Here is a 20,401-nt window from a genome sequence, read left to right as displayed (position 1 = left end):
ATTACGTCAAATATAGGAACTGTATCAAAAAACTTCGACAAACACAGCCCAGTTCATAATTAGTGGAAGCTATGTAAGACCACAGTATTTATCACGCAGTATAAATCTTTTAACTGATGTGGCCTTCCGTTTTCTAACTTCTTCCTGAATTTCTGTTTTCTACTTTTGGGTGTCTGTTTTTATATCCTTACTTTTCCATTGTTTTTACGGGGTCCTACTTTTGATATGGATTCAATATGACAGAAAGAAAATTATTGTTTTCCTTTACTACCTACATGATGTTTATTGCATTGCTTACCTAAGGAGCTGTTTAAGTAATCAGAATGGGCAGTTCAGCAGTAAAGTTTGATGGAAATGAAAGGGTACCAATTTCAGAAGCAGTGGCTTTGCCGGCCACTAGCAGTTTTTTGTGTTTACATATTATATAGATTTTGCATGCTATTGTCTCAACCCACACCTAAAAAATGTGATTAAAATGTAAAAAATAACAATTTAAACCTGATAGTTACTAGCATAATAAAATTGTTGTTACTTTCATCCCTCATTACTGATTTCTCAAAACCAGAGAGTTTAATGTCTATAGTGAGAAACTTTTAAGTAATATGAAACGTAAAGACAGATTTTAGTAATACTTTAACATTAAAGATAAATCTTCGAAACAACTTATGTATCCAAAAATATATAAACTATCTGCTACTGCGACTAGATGAACTAGAGGTGTAACTCGAATCAATAAATGAATTTTATGGAATAATCCGTAATGGTTATTTCAAATTAATAAAATATATTTCGATTTAAGGTGATCATAGTTTTCATTGATTTGATAAGTTGTTTTCTGCTGATTTTTTTTATTTTGCAAAATGCCGTAAAAAGAATCAAATATAGCAAAATATTGTTTTGTATAATATTATAACCGAGAAAACTCGTTTATTGTCTATGGTTCTATTTTTATTTATTTTTCTATGGCTTGTCTTGAAATTTTCAAATTCGTTTCGACGTTAAGCTCTCGATTTTCGATTTTTTTCAAAACTTGGGTGCGGATTAAACCAGCTTGAAAGTTTCGTTGATACTAAAAAAAATTGTGCTTTTTCACGGTATTGGAAAATGGATTTTCCTCTACACGTTGAAGTTGTTCAGAAGTTTACTTCCAATGCGTCCCAGGAAAACATAATCGAATTTGTAAATCATTTGCTTAAAAAAATAGTTTCTGTGACTCCTGGAACAACGCTGGAAAAACAACATTTTGACGATTTCCCAAACGTTCAACATCATGTAAGGGCTATAAATTTTTGCGATGTCAATCAAAATAAAGAAAGCGTGGACATGAAATGCACTGAAATCAGGTATCACGTATACAAACTAGATACCGTCAAATGCAGTACTGACACAATGGAAGGAGACAATGATGAGGACTTGCCTGCTTTCAATAGTTGGCAATTACCTTCGGAGGACTTTATCGGATTATGGGAAAACCTTATTTACGACACTAAAGTAAAAGAAGATGCATTAAACTTTGTGGAAACTACACTTTTGTTCTCTGATAAACATATTAATCCTAACATTATCAATTGGAACAGAGTTATGTTATTTCACGGTCCACCTGGTACTGGTAAAACTAGCTTATGCAAAGCTCTAGCACAGAAGCTCTCCATCCGACTGGGCAATCGCTATGTGAGGGGACAACTTATAGAAATTAATAGCCACAGTCTTTTCTCCAAATGGTTTTCAGAAAGCGGAAAGCTTGTTTTGAAGTTGTTTAAGAAGATCCGAGAATATTTGGAGTGTCCGGAATACTTGGTTTGCGTATTGATAGACGAAGTGGAATCCCTCACTCACGCACGTACGGCAGCGTTTTCTGGCTCGGAACCTTCAGACTCTATTCGAGTGGTAAATGCCATCTTAACACAATTGGACCAAATCCGCGAATACCCCAACGTAATTATCCTAACTACTTCCAACATGACGGGGGCCATAGATCTGGCATTTGTGGATCGAGCGGACATAAAGCAATATATCGGACCTCCGTCGTCTGTTGCCATTTATCAAATCTATCTCTCTTGTATAAACGAGCTTATGGGTACGGGGATCATCACGCCTATGGAGCAAATATTCCCCTATAAAACCCTCGAAATATGTCATTTCCCAGTGAATGAGTCCACGCGACAGAGCATGGAGTTGCTATCGCTAGCCAAATACAGCGCCGGGTTAAGTGGCCGAAGTCTTCGCAAGATTCCTTTCCTGGCACACGCTCTGTTTGTAGATTCCGCTACAGTTGATCTAAACACTTTTTTGAAAGCGATGAGAGAAGCTATAAAGAAACATTTGGCCGACAGCGATGTTTTTGCGCAGGACATTAAAAAGATTAATATAAATGAAACTTAGGTTAACCTGTGATAATCTGTTATTTAAAAAAAAACTTAAGCTCCCACTAAGTGATATGTAGTATTTATTAAATGTATTATCAGTTCAATGAAATATGTTTTTTTTTATTTGTTCACATTTAAAAATAATTTATAACTGACTCAATAAACTGTGATAAATATTATGTGTTCTTTTTTTTTTGGTATATATATATATTATTTCAGGGTGAATTTTTTTCAACTCTGGCTGCTCTCAGGCAAAAATATTGATAAGGAAAATTTAGTAGAGAAAAGTTCACCTCGTACTGTAGTGATTGGCGCGTTTGCCAACTGCGTCCCGGGTTTGATTCCTGGGCTGGTATTCTGAACAGAATTGCGGTCAAAAAGAGCACTCTGTTAGCGTGTATTAAGTATGTAAATACGTGTTAAAAATGCAATTTCTATGCGCGCTTTTGTATTCAAAATACCACCCCTGGGAAGGTTGCCATGAAATATTTGTTTTATAAGCCGGATTTACAATGAAGTGTTTTGAATTCCTCGGACTGGCATCTGAAGTGTAAGACTGATTGCCTTACCTTCCTGTAATAGAGGATTTGAATTAACAGTGCAGTGCCCTATGCACTATTGAGTGTAGATAAGAGTTAGGTGGTGATGATATATTTTATTAACTTTTTCAATACTCATCTGGGCTGGTATACTGAATACACTGTGGAGGTAGAGAACGCATTACTATTGTATTATTTACATGCTAGCAACACTTTCTCTACTCCCGGGAGAGCGGTCAGAATTGCACTGCTGGTAGAACAGTTTTAATATCAGGTGATATGGGGAGTTGGCCTAGAGTATGACATGGTATACAGTAGTCCGACAAAACAAAAAGACTATTTTAATTGACCACCAATCATAGGAGCTGATAATGAGATAAATATTGCCAAAGAGTGCAATAGTGACGATTTTTGTGACTTAATTTTGAATATTGTATAAGGAGAAACTTGTTTTTGAAAAGTCCCTGAATCCAACTCTTTAAGCATGGTTTAATGTGGAGTTGAAGGGAAGACACTATATAAGTTGTTCTGTACAGGACAGGTTGCAGCAATAAGTAAAAGAGATGTCCTAGTCAATTTTCATTTTTTATAATACAATAAACTTCCGGCGAGAAGTTTGACTACTTTAAGTCAATTATTTGTTAGAAACATGTTATTTCATCCAACTATGTTTAAGGCTAAAATTACCCAAACGTTAGAACTCAAAATTCCATAGTTTTAAATTTTTATCTTAAGCAAATTTGTTACTAAAAATCAACACAATGTATCATCCATCTTATCTATAGGTTTAATGTTCTAATACTTTGAAATTTCTATCTAAAGTGTAATTCTATAATTTCTTTGGTAGAATAGGCTTTTAAATAAATAAACAGATTTTTAAAAATATAGTTTCCAGAAAAATAATATGAAACACAAACAATATTTATAAACAGGATAATACATAGTAATTTTATTTTGTTAGGAAATAAAACAGCATACATCAATGTGAAATAGGTTTCAATTGATTGAATTAACATATGGTAGTAATGTATTTTAAACCACAATAAATATTTACAAAAAAATATTTGACTGCCTTATTATATTGATGAACAAAATTATATTATTGCATGATTAGCTGTCTATATAGTTACTATACCATTTATTTATATTCGAGCTAGAATGTGTAGACAATATCACCAGTTTTATATAGGTATCAATAAGTAAAACATCATAAGCCAAGAATTTCATTTGCTATTGTTCATACTAAAAAATATCAATTTTTAACGGGTGTTTCCATAATTTCCTTCGCTGGCACGAAGGCGAATAAAATCCGCTTGTACTATCCTTTAATTAAAGTTTTTTTGGGAGGAAGTAGATGATTAACAAAGTAGTTCTTACTAAGCCACCAGATATTTACATGAATTTAATGATGGATAAGTGGAGAATTCATATACTAGTTCTGTCGCTGCACTAACGCGGCGCAGACAGCTCGCAACATCAATGATGTGTAAGGGGTAAATACCGTAAGCAAATGCACTTCTAGTTTTTGGTTTAATTGCTTCTGTTTGTGAAGTTTCAAACTCAATAATGAACCCCTTAGAAGATCGGAGACTAAGATTGAATATAAGGAATTGAAAGAGATAAAGAAAGCAGACCTATCTCAAATTACGACTGAGCTGGCAGCAACTCTCGGTGTGACAAAACAATATACATACATAAAGTCATTTACATATTAAGAAAAGTAAAGAAGCTTAAGAAGTGGGTAAGCTGAATAAAAGAGGCGGTTTTATACTAATTAGAACCTCCCGCCCCTCCCCCCCTGAATGTGGTAGGATATCATTTTACGTCACAGTTAAAAAAAGTTATCAAAACGGAATTCAAACTCAACAGTGTTATTGCTCTATATTTAGCTGGAAAATCGCAACCAGCCATTATTCATTAATAGCTCATTAGCTATGACAATTACATGTGAACAAAATGTTTGTGTATTGGACCATTTTACGTTACAATGATACTGGTAGCATAAAAAAGCGTCATAGAGGTGGACATCCAAAACGGCAACATCAACAGAAATGGTTCGAAAGGTGAAAGCCAGAATTCAACGTAATCCACGACAAACCGCAGTTCAATTGGCGAAAAATCTCAATGTGTGCTCGTAGCATGGGGCGCATATTAAAAAATGAACTACGATTGAAGCCCTACAAAATACAAAAAGTGCAAGATTTAACGCCTGCACACAAGGCAGTTTGCCTAGTAAGAGCAAAGGTGTTAAAACACTAGAGATAGCAAATTTGGTCTTTTCTGGTGAAAATTTTTTTACGGTTCAGCAACATGTAAACAAACAAAATGATCGTGTATGGTTACGGTGCAAATTAAAAGACAATTTATACCAGCGAATTGCTCTGCGAAAGCAAGCGCCTGCATCAGTGATGGTTTGGGCTGCGGTAACTGCCACAGGACGCTCACCACTCATTTTCATTGAACAGGGCGTAAAGGTAAATCAGCAAATCTACAGTGAAAAGATTTTGAATGATGCGATGTTACCTTGGGCACGTAAAAAATTAGGTAGAAACCATTGGACGTATCAACAAGACTCAGCACCATCCCATAAATCCCGTGAAACCCAACATTTTTTACAAGAAAAAGTTCCCAGCTTCATTTCATCACAACAGTGGCCTCCATATTCCTCGGACTTAAACCCAATGGACTTTTCCATATGGTCCATTCTAGAGGCCAAAGTATCAGCTAAAAAATATAAGATGGTCGACGCCTTAAAGATTGCTCTTCGCCGAGAATGGGACAAAATACTATCAGCCCACATTCGTGCAGCGTGTGAAGCCTTCATATGCGCTCAAGTTAGCTGCATCGAACAATAACTTTATTTTATAATTAAAATGTTTTTACGGTATACTGATGTTTTTAAATAATAAAAAAAAAACAAAATTACAGAACTTTCGATTGGTAACACTTCGAGTGCCGACCCCTGTATATGGGCACGTCTTTTGTCTAATAATGAAAGTAAAAGTAAAGTACATAGTTGGAATAAGAAAACTGTCGAAAACAATGAAGTCCAGGTATTTACAGAGCTTTTGATTTGTCATTGGTTGGATTAAGTTATCATACACTAACATTCACCATTTTGCCTATAGTTAGTTGACTTCCATATTAACATATGGTATTTTTTACTATCTTTATTTGCTTGGTTTGATTATAACATTACATGCGTGTTGATTTAATATTTATAAAAAATAAAAGTATGGCGAAAACTACAGGCATCTATTGTAGAAAATCCGGTGAATGCAACTGTAATTTTACTATTTTTGTTATACTTTTTTGTTATTCAAATTCACTAGCATTTCATAAAATTAAGCAACTTCAATTTATCATAAATATAATGCATTAAAAAAGAATGTTAAAGAAAACACATTACATTAATAAAATAATTTTATTGATCTTCGCTATATATAATTGAAATTACATATTTAGTCAAATAGAATAAATACAAATCGGTACTAATACATTGTTAAACTTGTCAGTAAATTAATATGATTTAGACACTAAGTTTATGAGGAATACTGTCTTATCACTATTGGCCTACAACCCACAGTACATTTACTCCAGACTTCCCGAGGTTAACCCGGCCCAACATACCGTGATGTTTCACTGCTACAGTGTGCAGGAATAACAGGAGAGTGTGTATCAAATTGTTTCGACCCTAAAACAAACACAAAACATAATCGCTTGAGCATGCTTATAACAGGAATTTTATATTTCTATATAATTATAAAAAATAATATTGCAAAAAAAATTCCAACTCAAATATGATTTATTTTCACCAAACAAAATAATCACCTTTGGCACTTCTCGTATCTCTTCTCCAATAATAAGTACATAGTGCGGAGGGTTGATTGATGTTTGGTATATTATTAAGGAGTCTGGAGTTTTCTGCGGTTTATCAGGGACTTTACAGAAATGTTGGGTTGTGAAAGGCAAACCTTCGGGATAGCTACTCTGTGTCACGGGCAACAGTTGCGTGTCCAAATACGTAGCGAAAAAATGCATAATGATCTGTGGACAGGAAAAAATCATAATTATACATGCATACAATAATGAAAACAAAATACAGTTATAATTGATTTATTTATGGGCTTTTTTAAGGACATACTTGTACATATAAAATTATTATAAGGAAAAGTAGAAAGAAACAGTGGTATATAGTAGACTTTGTGGGAGTGGAAGCGGGAGAGAGGGGTTTATAATTTATTTCGATTCAGAAATCGTTTGGAAGAAGACAACTTGTTATCAAAGAAATCAAGACTGGTATGTTTGTTGGCAGACCTAAGAATTCTGGGCATAGGGGAATGAAAACCATAGTTAGTTATATGGTTATCGGTATGAAAGAGTAAGTTTTGTCTGAGGTTTTTAGTTGGGATATTTAATTTTATTGAGTTCAGTAGTTCAGGCACATCAAAGAGTGAGTTGAGAATTTTAAATAGGACTAGAAGGTTGGGTTTATTTCAACGGTCTTGAAGAGAAGATATATTTAAGGTAGTTTCTAACTCATTATACATATATTGGTATCTGGATAAGCCCAATTTCCAGCCTATCTTTCTCAAAAATCGATGTTGAGCTGATTCAATATTCTTGATGTGAACATCATAATACAGAGACCAGATAACAGAGAAATACTCTAGGTGCAGGCGAACTAGGGAACAGAAGAGAGTATGTCTAGAGTTAACAATGAAGTTAAAAACACATATGTACAGTATATGCCACATAACTTTTCACAGGGACTATTATTTAATACTTATTATATTCTCACACACCGGAGAATGTATACGGCACTGCGCTAAATTGTTGTGTGTATCACACACAAAGCTTCACAATGTAGTAAAAAGTGCAAAGCTATAAGACACATACTTTACTGTACCTAAATAATGAAATACTAACAAATACATCGACAATTTACATGCCTTACAATAAGTATGTGTCTATAAATCTTTGATAAAATGAGTTTTGTATTTTGTTAGGATAGTGCTTTATAAAATATTCTGATAAATATTAAAAAATACACGGGTATGTTTTTGTTCATTGCATATCAATATAATAACGCAAAGACTTTTAGGTTTCATCTCACGAGTAGGAAAATAATTAAAAAATAATATAATCATACACAAAAAGGATTGTAATTTGTAAATGTGTGGTATTATTATTTCTATAATGATTCAATCTGTAACTGCCTCTGTACATAAACTTGTAATATTGAAAATATTATGAAATTAGTAACAACGTTTGGTTTTAATTCTCTGTGCTCTTTTTATAAGATATAAAATATGTATCCATATATTTAGTACTACATACTTACGGCAGAATCAGTGGGTAAAGTTTCATCCCAACTCTTACCGTGTAGATTACCACCTCCATTCCATTTAAAATCGCTCATACTACCTCCCGCCGAGAGTTCTAAAAGCAATTTTTGTTTATTATGGTACCATGTTAATATAAACTTGAAATATTTCTTCCTGTGATATATATAACAAATGATGCAAGATCAATATGCTGTAGGCATGTAGAAATGATATGGAAACATCACCACGGTTAAACAGTCACATTTTAATACAATATACACGATGAAAGCTCACCTTTGATTCTCTGTACCAAATATTCCTGATTATTGGATACTTCCATAAATGGCACTAAAATAGAGAGAGTGGGAATGTGATGCATTATTTGCATAGTTTGCGCTGTTTTCTTTAGCCTGTCTAAACCAACATGACCGATTCTAGCATCAGTCAAGCCAAGCTTAAGGAGAGACATATCAATCTCTTTGATTTCTTTCACAACACGATCCAATATCGTTGTTGATATCCACTGAAATGAGAAAGACAATGTCAAACTGCAATGGAAAATTAGCTGAAATACAAGCTTACATGGCAATACCACTGGTTAAAAAACTTTCATTCCTATGTGTATTAAAATAAATTCTATTGAATAATTCCATAAGATTAAGATCCATTAAGATTTTTTCTTTTTACAAATGGACATGAAGTTTTTTTTAATCAATCCTCAATCGTAAATAACCTAGTTAAAATTACACAATTATCATAATAATTATTTATACTTTTATGATAATTGTATAATTTTAACTGGATTACATAAAAATTTGAATCGGGCTGTGGACTCGGACGCACAGCTCAAAGGTCCGTGGTTCGAATCCCACTCTACCCCAACTTGATTCCAATTTTCTAATAGAGAGTTATTAACAACTCTTTGAAAATGGCCCTCAAAATGAAATGTTTGGGTAAATCATATAAACGCAAACATTTTTTAAAAATATTTTAAATACTGTTTTAAGACAGGTGAAACATTAACTAAAAAAATCACCTACTTATAGCTGACAAATAAAATTATTAGCATCCTTTGTTTCTATAATAACTCAAAATTAACCTCCACAAAAAACATTTACTAATAAATTAATAATTCAGCTGGTCTAAGTTACTATTTTATGTAAATGAATTTAGATGAAAATCAAGATCAAAAATGGTGTGAGACAGGATATCTACAAAACTTTTTACATTAGCCTTAGAAGACGTTTTCAAGACGCTAAATTGGAATAATAAGGGCATCAAAATAGATGGTAAGTACTTAAATCACCTCCATTTTGCAGAGGATATAGTAATAATAAATGAAGAGATAAATGAACTTGAAACTAGGGTAAAATAATTATATGAAGCCTCTAGAAAGATTGGTCTTAAAATGAATTTAGACAAAACCAAAATTTTAAGTCAAACCTTTAGCAACATATGTACTGGAAATAAAAATATTGGTGCTGTTGGCTAGTACATTTACCATGGGCACAAAATCAAACTGCGTAACTGCCTAGACAAATCGGGTTAAGTTGGGCGGCTTTTGGAAAGCTGAAACACGTTTTCAGAAATAAAGAAATCCTAAACAATCTGAAGGCCAATGTTTACAACTCTTGTGTTCTGCCAGTGACAACATACTCACTGTCAGAAGTGTCCGCAGAATAAAATGCACTCAGTAATCTATGGAAAGACAAATTTTGGGGGTCTCCTTAAGAGAATGAATAATGAATGAGGAGATAAGACGCCGTACGAAGGTGACCGATATTGCAAAAAGAGTGAGGAGGCAAAAATGGCAGTGGGTGGGGTCATGTGGCGAGACGAGAAGTTGATAGGTGGACCTCTAGGAATATTAAATTGGAGGCCCTATGAAAATAAAAGGAAAGTAAAGAGACAACAGAGGGCAGATGGACCGACGACATCGTCGAACTCGTAGGACATGGATGGAAGCAGAGTGCTCAGGACAGAAAAACATGGAAAAATTCGGAAGAGGCCTATAGGCCAGCTATATCCAGCAGTGGAGAGAAACGGGCCGATAAGAAGAATTTAGAAAAAGATAAATGACTAAAGCAACTTTTCTGATACAACGATTGCACCCCGGTCGAAGGAATGCCCCCCTCGTGGTCAAATGGTCAGCGCATTAGCCAGCCAAGCCAAATGTCTCGGGTTCAATTCTTGACATGGTTAACTGATCATCTTGCATTCATGTGACAAAAAGTATCAATGTACGCTACAGTCGAAGTATTGATTCAAAGCCCCATTAGGTGTTGAAGGGTAATGATGATGGAATATAAACTGATTCTGAATTATTTGCTTCTTAATATAAGATGCATTTTACTCTCTATAAAAGATGAATATTTTAGTGTGATTGTAATAGATGCGGCGGATCACTGTCTTCCGTAGCAATCGCGCCAGTCGCAAGAACTGTATACTGTAAGGGTTGATGTCAACACAGAATGGCCGGGCGTAGACGGGCCGCGGTCAGCGAACGATAAGCTCCGGGGGAGGTGTCGTTGCCTAGAGAGTAGCGGCAAGGTCTGGTTGAAGCGAAGTAGGGAGACAAAGTGGAGAGTAAAAGCCCTTAGTGGTGTTGACGAACATCTGAGTTTATTTTTTGCCCAGCGGGCTATATATACAATACATTTCGCCGTGCGGCGGCGATGCTAGACCAATAGCGGGCGGTACTAAGTTGGCCAATCACGCGGCGAGAGAGATAGCGAGCACATTTGCCCGCTCTATCGGTCTCTCTCGCGCCACATATAAGGATGCCCCCCTCCCGCTACCCGGCCGCAGTCCCCTGCCGACCGCGCGGCGATCAACATTCAAACAGAATAATTAACAATTTTATTTCTGATACAGTAAATAATGTAATAGGCAGTCAATAATATTTTATTAAATGATCTTTATTCTATATATGCTTCAGTATGGCGATGACCACACCCGAAAGCGACAAATGTTAGTCTTTATTGGGGAGTAGTACCTCGCATACACATACTGAAGTCCCTAATAAAAATATATTGAAAGGCCCCAGGAAGGTCCGCCAAGTTAACATGTGCCGGGTTACGTCGGCAACAGTGATCTTATACCAATTTCCGATATTATTTATTCCAAATAAAAAAATATTGATTTCTTATGTCTATCAAAGAGTGGCAGAATTCTTAGAAATGGATATGAAATAATTTACCTTTCTCAAATTGGCATTCCACTCGGTTAAATGTAAAGGATCAACTTGTAAATTGATCCAGGTTAGAGATGAGATCTGAGGAGATTTGGGGGAGCCTTCTTCATTTGGACCCAGTGTATGTGGAATTTCTAAAAAATTAATATACACATAATACTAAATGACCATGATATATTTATTTAACATTTGCAACTATCTGTCTTTAAAATCTTCCGGGACCTAGGTTCTATGTTGTGTGTGTAATGTATTTATTTTAGATAATTGTACAAATAAAAATTTAACACCTAGTTATCTCTCCACCCTTATTACACCTCAACTAATAAACAGTATACGGGGTGTTCTTCAAACCCTGTCACATCCGAAACTACGATGAGCAGTATGAGCAAGAAGACATAATGGCACATTAAAATATTTTTTTAGAACGAATATTTAAAAAAAAAAAAAGAAAAAAAATTTAAAAAAACAAGTGGTTGCTAACTTCTGCAGGGGAGAAACGAGGAGGGGGGAGGGGGGAGTCTGACACACCGTTAACCACGCGGCCGCGCCCCCCTCGCTTCTCCCCTGCAGAAGTAAGCAACCATTTCTTTTTAATATTTTATTTTTACAAATTTTCTTCATTCTAAATATTTTTTTAAATATGCCAATATGTCTTCTTGCCCATACTGATCATCGTGGTTTCGGATGTGACAGGGTTTAAAGAACACCTGTATATTAAAAAATAATTTAAAAAACAAAACATTCTTATAAAATCCAGACGCTTTTCGATGACACTCTATCTACCTATATGGATGTTTGTTTTTCCGCAATTTAGAGATTTCTTCATTACATTATATTGATTTTCAGTGCTCAGAAAGAGAACGCTAGAAAAATAAACGCAATGCGGCAAAAAAAATGTCTTAAAAATTAGATGACTTGTATTTAAAGTGAGATTTTTACTTATTCTATTTTAAAATCCTACCTTTTTAGAAATTTTGTTGTAGCGTTGTGCGTTGTGTTACGGTTTAAATGTAACGGTTTCAATGTAAACCGTTGAAACCGTTACATTGAAACCGTAACACAACGCACAACGTAGTTGAGTAATCGAAGATTCCATAATGACATAATTTTACCGTCTGAAATAAGTATGTAATAATTATGGTAGTGTTCTAAGGATAATGGACAAACTTTAGGCTTTATTCTGCGAAACTAAGGGACGTGGCAGAAGGTGAGTGCTGGTTGGCGATAAGGTCTCCTGGAGGCGCCTGGTGATGTCCACATGCTCCACTTAAAAGAGGATGTGAAAAAATAAGAAGGATAATGTAGACTTTAATATGAGCCCATTGCAGGTAAAGTGAGCCAACTGACAAAATGGTAAATCTTTTGTATTCAAAGTTGTCACTCTATGAGCTTATTGCTTATTTTTTTTACTAGGCTGTTTTGATATTTTTAATGAACATTAATTTTTTGTTCATAAAGAACCAGGAAAAAAGGTTTTTAAATTACACCGATTACAGAAATCTAATATACAATGTCAATCCACTACACCTGCAATGGGCTTATATTAAAGTATCCATTATACTTAGAACACTACAATGACCTATTTCAATGTCTATGAGAAAAAGTTTTTGTACCTTTTTTTTCAGTGGTCCCCTGGACTTGTGTGCACTTCTTCCAGAGATGCTCCAACATTTCTATAGCTATAATGTGGCTAGATTCTGCCCTATTAACATAAATTTAGCAGCAAATAAATTTAGTTATTATATTTTGTTCATCTGTTTTGCTATCTTCCTGAGTGTACGTATCGAGATGTTAAAGAAGCAGGCTTTGTAATCGCTCGGTAGATAAATAGAGACGATCGTTAAGCATACCGTCATGGTAATTGTTAAGTGATATGAAAATCATGTTCAATCTACCAATGTCCGTATTCTAATGGGAAGTTAAAATGTTTCTTCAATTTTATCTACAAAGTAAAATTAAGTTTTCTGTATGAACAATACAATTTACATTACATTTTTTTTTCTAAACATGTTCAATTACAGGTTACCGACGAAGATACTTAGAATTTTTATACAAATATACACATTTTTGTACATAAATATTGATGTTAGTTTATAGTGTCTCGATATGTACCGGTGAAGATAGCATTCATAATCGCGTCGCAGGAAGCTATAGAATGTTGGGGCATCGCTGAAAGAAGTCCAAACAAGTCCGGAGGATTACGTTAAAGATAGGGTACAAAAACATTTTCTCATTGCCTTCGAATAAGTCAGGGGAGATCATATCAATCAACCCCCGTGAAACAGTTTTTCCTCTCCTCAAATAAATTATAATAATAACAAAAATCTAAATATATTTGCTGGGATGAATGCTGAAAAACTTCATTAAAATAATAGATTCTTACCACTATTCAAGGGAGCTAATTGGTACTGAGATTTCTTGAACATGGGAGATAGTTCATTGCTAGCTCTGGTAGAAGGATGGTTCCAGAACACACTCCTCTCTTTAGGGCTGTTTTCGGTACTATTTGTAATGGCTGCTATTTTTTCACTTTCCTCAACACTTCTAAAGAATTAAAGAAAATATAAAAACATAAATAAATTACAAACAAAACATACACAAAAATATTATTGGTTTCAATTGGTCATGAATTGTAAAAAATGTTCTTTACCGTCATAATTTCTCTGTGGTGTATACACTGCATTGGTACTCCAACTGCAGTGTAACTTGTGATTTTATACACGACGGCAAGATAATCAGTTTCACATTTCAGATTTAGGCTAGGCTATGAAATATTACGATGAAAATTACTACACATTTTTTATTTACATAAATATTTTTTATAATACACATTATTTTTCTATCTAAAGAAAAGAAAATTAGGTTTGTATTTTTTATGCATATCTGTTTATAAATTTGTTAAAATCATTATCATTTTCAGTTAAACATTGACCGATTTCGATTATGAACTTATACTAACTTTATATTATAAAAATATTGAAAGAAAATAAAATAAGAATAAAAGAAGAGAAAGAAGATAATATGAATCATAACAGTGTACATAAGTACTGATGGCGAAGTATTAAGTTCAAAACTATTCAACGTATAACTGAACATTAAAGTGGTTTATACAAATTTATAAACAACAGAGTGATAAATGTTTTTATATTTTTTAAATTTATTTTTAAAAAAATATATTATTCACACATATTACAAAAAAATACAATAATAACGTATCCCAAACTCTATGAGGCCAGGGACCCTGTGTTGATTTGGAATACAATACCAAAAATTAAATATTATTGCATAAACATACATATATTTCAAAAGGCATCTGGACAACACGCTTAATAGTATTTAAATCTATGCAATATCTCGCAGCAGTCTACTGCGATGGTCTCTTTCCTTAGTTTAAACGCCACTGAGGAAGTTTAGTGGTATTTTAAATTTTTTTGTTTGTTTTTGACTATTAAACTAAACTAAAAGTGTTTTTTTTTTCATTTTTATGTAGCGTATTATCAGCGCTATGATTCTTTATAGTTTTGTACTTCTGAAATTAATCCACCCGTGAAGCTTTAAGTTCTCTTCCGCTTCTTCTCGGTCGGTTCTGCCGATTGGTCCGCTGACGGTTGGTTGATTCATGTGAACTAGTGACATAGTTCAAAGTAGTAGTTCGTTTTATCAAAATATTTATTGATATTTTTTTCGTACATTTTCAAGAAACTTTGCCGTATAATTTAATGCTCAAGTTAATAAAAAAAAAATTTTTTTATTATTTAACTTAATTTAACCTATCCAAACCTAACCTAACTTCACATCAAAATAAATTAAAAAACAAAAGTATTGCAATATTTTGCTGTATTAAAATTAAAGAGGCTAGCGACATTCAGCTTCAACACTTTGGTTAAACGTCCATTAGTCATTCAATTGAATGCCGGCATTCAATGAACAGCATAGCCTATTGAGCGGCTGATTTAACTATTTGGTGGTGACATACATACATTCTGTCAAATAAATACCGGGACTGAGTAAAAAAAACAATAACAAATCAAAAATTCTCCAAATTTATTGAATCTCCCTCAAAATATGCTCTTTCTGAAGTGATACATTTTTTCCTACGAACAATCCAGTCATTCGTGCATTTTTTGTAGGCATACTCCAGATCGCCTTACTGACTAACGTACTTACCAACTGTACTCTATATTAACACTAAGTTTGAGCGTGATATGTCATTTAGTTTGTTGCCAGCAGTCAAAAACATTGGTTGTACTTAAGTGCGTGTTGCTATTTTGAATATGAAAAGAACGAACAAAATTTCAGGTTCAGACGTGTTGAGAATGTTGCAGAAAGCCTATACCTACTATATCGATAACAAGAGCATTTGAGTGGTACAAAGCGTTCAAAGAGGGTTGTGAAGGGGTTAAGACACGCCTCGTCCTGGACGTCCTTCAACATCGAATACTGAAGAAAACATCGACCAAGTGAAGAAATTGGTAATATTGATGTTTTTTGTTGATATTTCTTGATAAAACTCCACAGTTAATGAGTATGATACAATTATAAATAAACTTATCAATGAAACTTCTTGGTTTACTTTTAATTAAATGTATAAGTACGCTCCGTTTGATTTCATTATTTACTACTGAAATAATATAATTGACATGAAATTAACTATCAAAATGAATAACTTCATTCCATAAACAAGTGTATTATCTAAGTATGTATCTTAAAATATTTCGTCATTTATCTATAGGTATGTAAACTTCCCTGTCAAAAAATCAAAGTATTGTGCTAACTTTATCTGTTAAAATGTGTATTTCCCACTCTGTTGTATTTCCCCGTGTGCTCTTTACTCTTCTTTTCCCACCTTTTAAATAATAAAAGCTTAATCCCAATTTCGGTCCGAAAATTCCCAAAAATGAACTGTTTATCAAACTAGTTGTAAATATTTATGTTTTCTGTCCCCTGTTAAAATAATTATTTGATATTATCTCCAAAATATGTTAAGAATAGTATAAAAACTGTAACCGTTGTAAACAATTCACCAGTCTTGAAGATGCCTACTTAGGCGAAAGCGCTCGTTGGTCAAAATATAAAAAGTAAAACTAAACCAAGAAGTTTCATTGATAAGTTAAGAAATTAGTGCTTGAAAACCGTAATAATTTTCTTTAGACATTTGTGGAATTGTTCACTCAGCATTTCTTCCCGACTGCCAAAGAGTGAATAAACAATATTATTTGAGCATTATGAGACGTTTGAGAAACTAAAAATTACCACTTTGTGGAATTCGTTTCGACTCGATTGAAGACATAACAAAATTCGCAGACGGAACTCGGAACTCGAAGGCGATTCGGGAGCTTGCCTACAAGAGATCCATGAATGACTGGATTGTTTGTAGGAAAAAATGTATCACTTCAGAAGGAGCGTATTTTGGGGGAAATTCAATAAATTTGGAGAATATTTGATTTGGTTTTGTTTTTTTTACTCAGTCCCGGTATTTATTTTACAGAATGTACTATACAGGGTGTTCTTTAAACCCTGTCACATCCGAAACTACAATGATCAGTATGGGCAAGAAGACATATTAGCATATTTTTAAAAATATTTAGAACAAAAAAAACTTTTTTAAATAAAATATTTAAAAAAACAAATGGTTGCTTACTTCTGCAGGGGAGAAGTGAGGAGAGGGCGGCGCAGTGTCAGACTCCTTCCTTCCCCTACCTCGTTTCGCCCCTGCAGAAGTAAGCAACCATTTGCTTTTTTTGGTATTTAATTTTTTAAATTTTTATTCGTTCTAAAAAAATATTTTAATGTGCCAATATGTCTTCTTGCTCATACTGATTATCGTGGTTTTGGATGTGCCAGGGTTTAAAGAACACCCGTATAAAAAATTACTAGTTGTTAATTTATTTTGTACAACTATCTGAATAAATACATTACATTGAAATAAATATTATTGATAAAATATTAACCTCAAGTACTGATGTAGGCTTTGTTCGTCCACGATGGAATCATTCATTTCTGTGAAGCTCAGGTGCTGCGGTTGGAAGTTAGGCATGGACGGGGAACCGCGCGTATACACCCAGGAAGGGGATGACGTGGTCTGGTTGGCACTTTCGTTCAGTGTGCTGTTGGAGAGCCAACTCCGAGTGGACAGGCTCACGGGAGTAGGGGGCGTGGACTCCACCAGGGGGGCTTGGGATTCCATGGGGGATTGGATTTTACAAGAAGTATCTGGTAAAAATCACATTTACATTATTATTTTAATTACAACAGTTTGCAAACTTAGAAGGGATGGGTTCATACTGACCCATCTAACAATTTTTTGAGTATATCCAAATGTTTGTAGACAGGTTGAATTTCACTCCCTAGAGTTACAAAGATCTAAATAAATTGCAACAGATAACGAAAACATTTTTGAGAAGGGAATATGGAAGTCTAGGCATTTACAGGGCTCATGACCTATCATTGACTTGTTTAAGTTACCACATTACACAATGTGTATCATTCACCATTCTGCCTACACATTAACAGTTTTTATTTGTTTGTTTGTATTGCCGAAGCGAGCACAATTAATGCTACAATTTTTTTTTTTCTGAGAACTTTTTTTTAATATTCAAAATGAAATTAAATAAAAATTAATTACCATGATCTTGAAATCCGAGAAGCTTCATTTGTCTCGGGGTCACAAGAACTGGAGCCGTTATAAATGAGTGGTATAAATAGCGAAGACAGTGGTATAAAGTATTCAGTCCGAATGTGAATGCCAAAAGGTACTCCAAGTAATGCCAAACGGTGGTGTAGTAAGGGCACTTGAATTTCCTAAAAGGTAATCATACACATTGTTATTCGGTTATTGTCAATGACAAGGCGTGTTTAGTGCTTCACAAGCTTCTAACTAAATGAGTGAGTACTTTTACATCCAAAGTTATATCTCGTACTCCAAGTTAAAGTCATAGAAAGTTTATTTGAAAAAATACAATGGTAATATACTAATATACTTACAGATCGTAAACAAGAATGGCAAATAACACTGCGTTTATTGAGCCCCATTTTAAAGATGATTTCTTTTTATGAGTTAAATATTTTAAATCTAAAGTTTTGGAAAAAACTGTAGGTTGTTTCGTAAGTACCCTGAAACGCGAAAATATGTTTTATTTTATTTTATGTCTTCGTAAAAGTGTACCATTTTCTGATTAGGTTAATATTTAATACATTTCACCTATACGCGTCAATAACATTATTATAATGTAAATTATAAAAAAATATCTTTCAAAAATTTGTCTATAACAAAAATGGAATATTGTATTGATTCATTAAAAATTTTGATGCACTACAAGATGTGTAAGTATAGCATAGGAATAATGTATGTGGTCGAAATGTTTATAAAAGTACGTACATTTTTATGAATTACAATTTATTAATCTAGGGATCCTAATAAGGTAAGGGTTTTATTAAAACACTAAAAATACTTTCAATCACTCGAATAATTTAACATTGTATATAAATTCAAAATAAAACAATTTTCCAAAAAGTAAATTATTGTCAATTCTAACCGCCAAAAACATGAGTGTACTTTTTCTACGCTATTTTTGACAGTTACCACATGTACAATGGTTAGCTATAAAGGTACTTAAGTACGTTTTTAAATAGCGGGGTTATAAGTTACAATGTTATTAAAATTATTGCGTTCTGAAAACCCGTTGTTGAATTTTGTAAAAATTCAATTTATTTTTACTGAGAAAATATCAAAATATAATTTCAAATTAAATTAAAAATGTATTTTTAAACAAAAAGTACGGTTTAGTAATTAAGTGTACGTTTATTCCAAAACCGATAATATAATATACCTTTATAATAAATAAATGTAAATACATTATTTTTATTATCCCTCACTAAATTTGAAATAGAATCAGGGAAGGTGATTATGAATATTGATTTAAAAGGTGGTTTTATACTGCAATTTAAGGCATGTTTCATTACACTTATTGTAAAATGTTTCCCTCGGCACGGGAAACTCCAGATAACGTTATTCTGTATTAAAAAAATAATACAAAATTGTAAAAGTATAAATAAATCAATATTTCTTTGTTTCTGGTCTGGCTCCTGAAGCGTAAGATTGATCACCTTACTTTTTCATGTAACAGATGATCAATATACGCTGCATTTTATACTCTAATGCAGAGCCCTATGCACCACAGGGTGCGGATAGGGACATAATGATAATGATGATTATTGTAAAAAATATATACGGAGTTTAAATAATAAATTATATTTTCATCGGAATCGGGTTGTTGTCCCATGGCTAGTATTCCGGCCTCACAGATCAGAGGTCCGAACCCCACTCTACCGCTACTTGATTTCCATTTTCTAATAGCGAGTTATTTACAACTCCTTAAAAATGACCTCAAAATCGAAATATTCGGGTAAATAACAAGAATGCAAATATTTCCTTTTTTTTTTAATTAAAAAAATAAATACTAAAATTCATGTCCTGTTTTTTTTAGATAACTTTATACAACTAAACTACAACAAGATAACACATATAGATATAGAACACATAATATCATAATTTTACACACTGTGCAGCATTTACCACTTTTGAAAATAGAAATATTTATTAGCAATATTTTGAGTTTGTTCAAATTTTTGTAGACAAGGACTGGATTCAACTCCACGGGGAGCTGTTAATATTAACATATAAAAAAAATCAACACATGAAAGGATTGAAGGAATATAGGTGTTCAAATATGGGCAGAATAGTGAATGTTACAGCGTATAAAGTGGCCACTTAAACCAGCCAATGACAGATCATAAGCCCTGTATATGCCTAGACTTCTATATTACCATATCTCAAATGTTCTTCATCTCTCTTGTAACATGTTAGAATTATTTAATTTTTTAAAAAATGCTCATCAGAATGGCCTAGGATCGAGGAGTTTCAAGTAATGGTCGCCAACTTGTGATAGGAGTTAGAAAAAGAAGAAAGAAAAAGAT

The 20,401-nt window shown here is 33.5% G+C and overlaps 2 protein-coding genes across 2 annotated transcripts; one reads left to right on the top strand and one right to left on the bottom strand.

The window, feature by feature from the left end:
• The first annotated feature begins 958 nt into the window (after positions 1-958).
• pch2 (pachytene checkpoint 2 protein) lies at positions 959-2,545 on the top strand. The gene has a single exon (XM_088233447.1). The coding sequence runs from the start codon at positions 1,105-1,107 to the stop codon at positions 2,380-2,382; it is 1,278 nt and encodes a 425-aa protein (XP_088089573.1). The 5' UTR covers positions 959-1,104; the 3' UTR covers positions 2,383-2,545.
• A 3,773-nt stretch (positions 2,546-6,318) lies between these two features.
• On the bottom strand, positions 6,319-18,992 carry LOC148277020 (transmembrane protein 209). Its single transcript, XM_088233444.1, has 10 exons — positions 18,804-18,992; positions 18,410-18,538; positions 18,051-18,226; positions 17,377-17,638; positions 13,809-13,969; positions 11,432-11,559; positions 8,527-8,755; positions 8,250-8,347; positions 6,737-6,952; positions 6,319-6,599 (listed from the first exon to the last, which is right to left on the bottom strand). Coding segments are annotated over exons 1-10 (1,530 nt in total). The 5' UTR covers positions 18,806-18,992; the 3' UTR covers positions 6,319-6,470.
• Positions 18,993-20,401: the final 1,409 nt, after the last annotated feature.

The sequence above is a fragment of the Micrasema longulum genome, unplaced genomic scaffold (assembly GCF_059751315.1).
Source record: "Micrasema longulum isolate JH-2025_06_02 unplaced genomic scaffold, ASM5975131v1 h1tg001106l, whole genome shotgun sequence".
Taxonomy (NCBI): domain Eukaryota; kingdom Metazoa; phylum Arthropoda; class Insecta; order Trichoptera; family Brachycentridae; genus Micrasema; species Micrasema longulum.
This window is presented reverse-complemented; position numbering and strand designations above follow the sequence as displayed.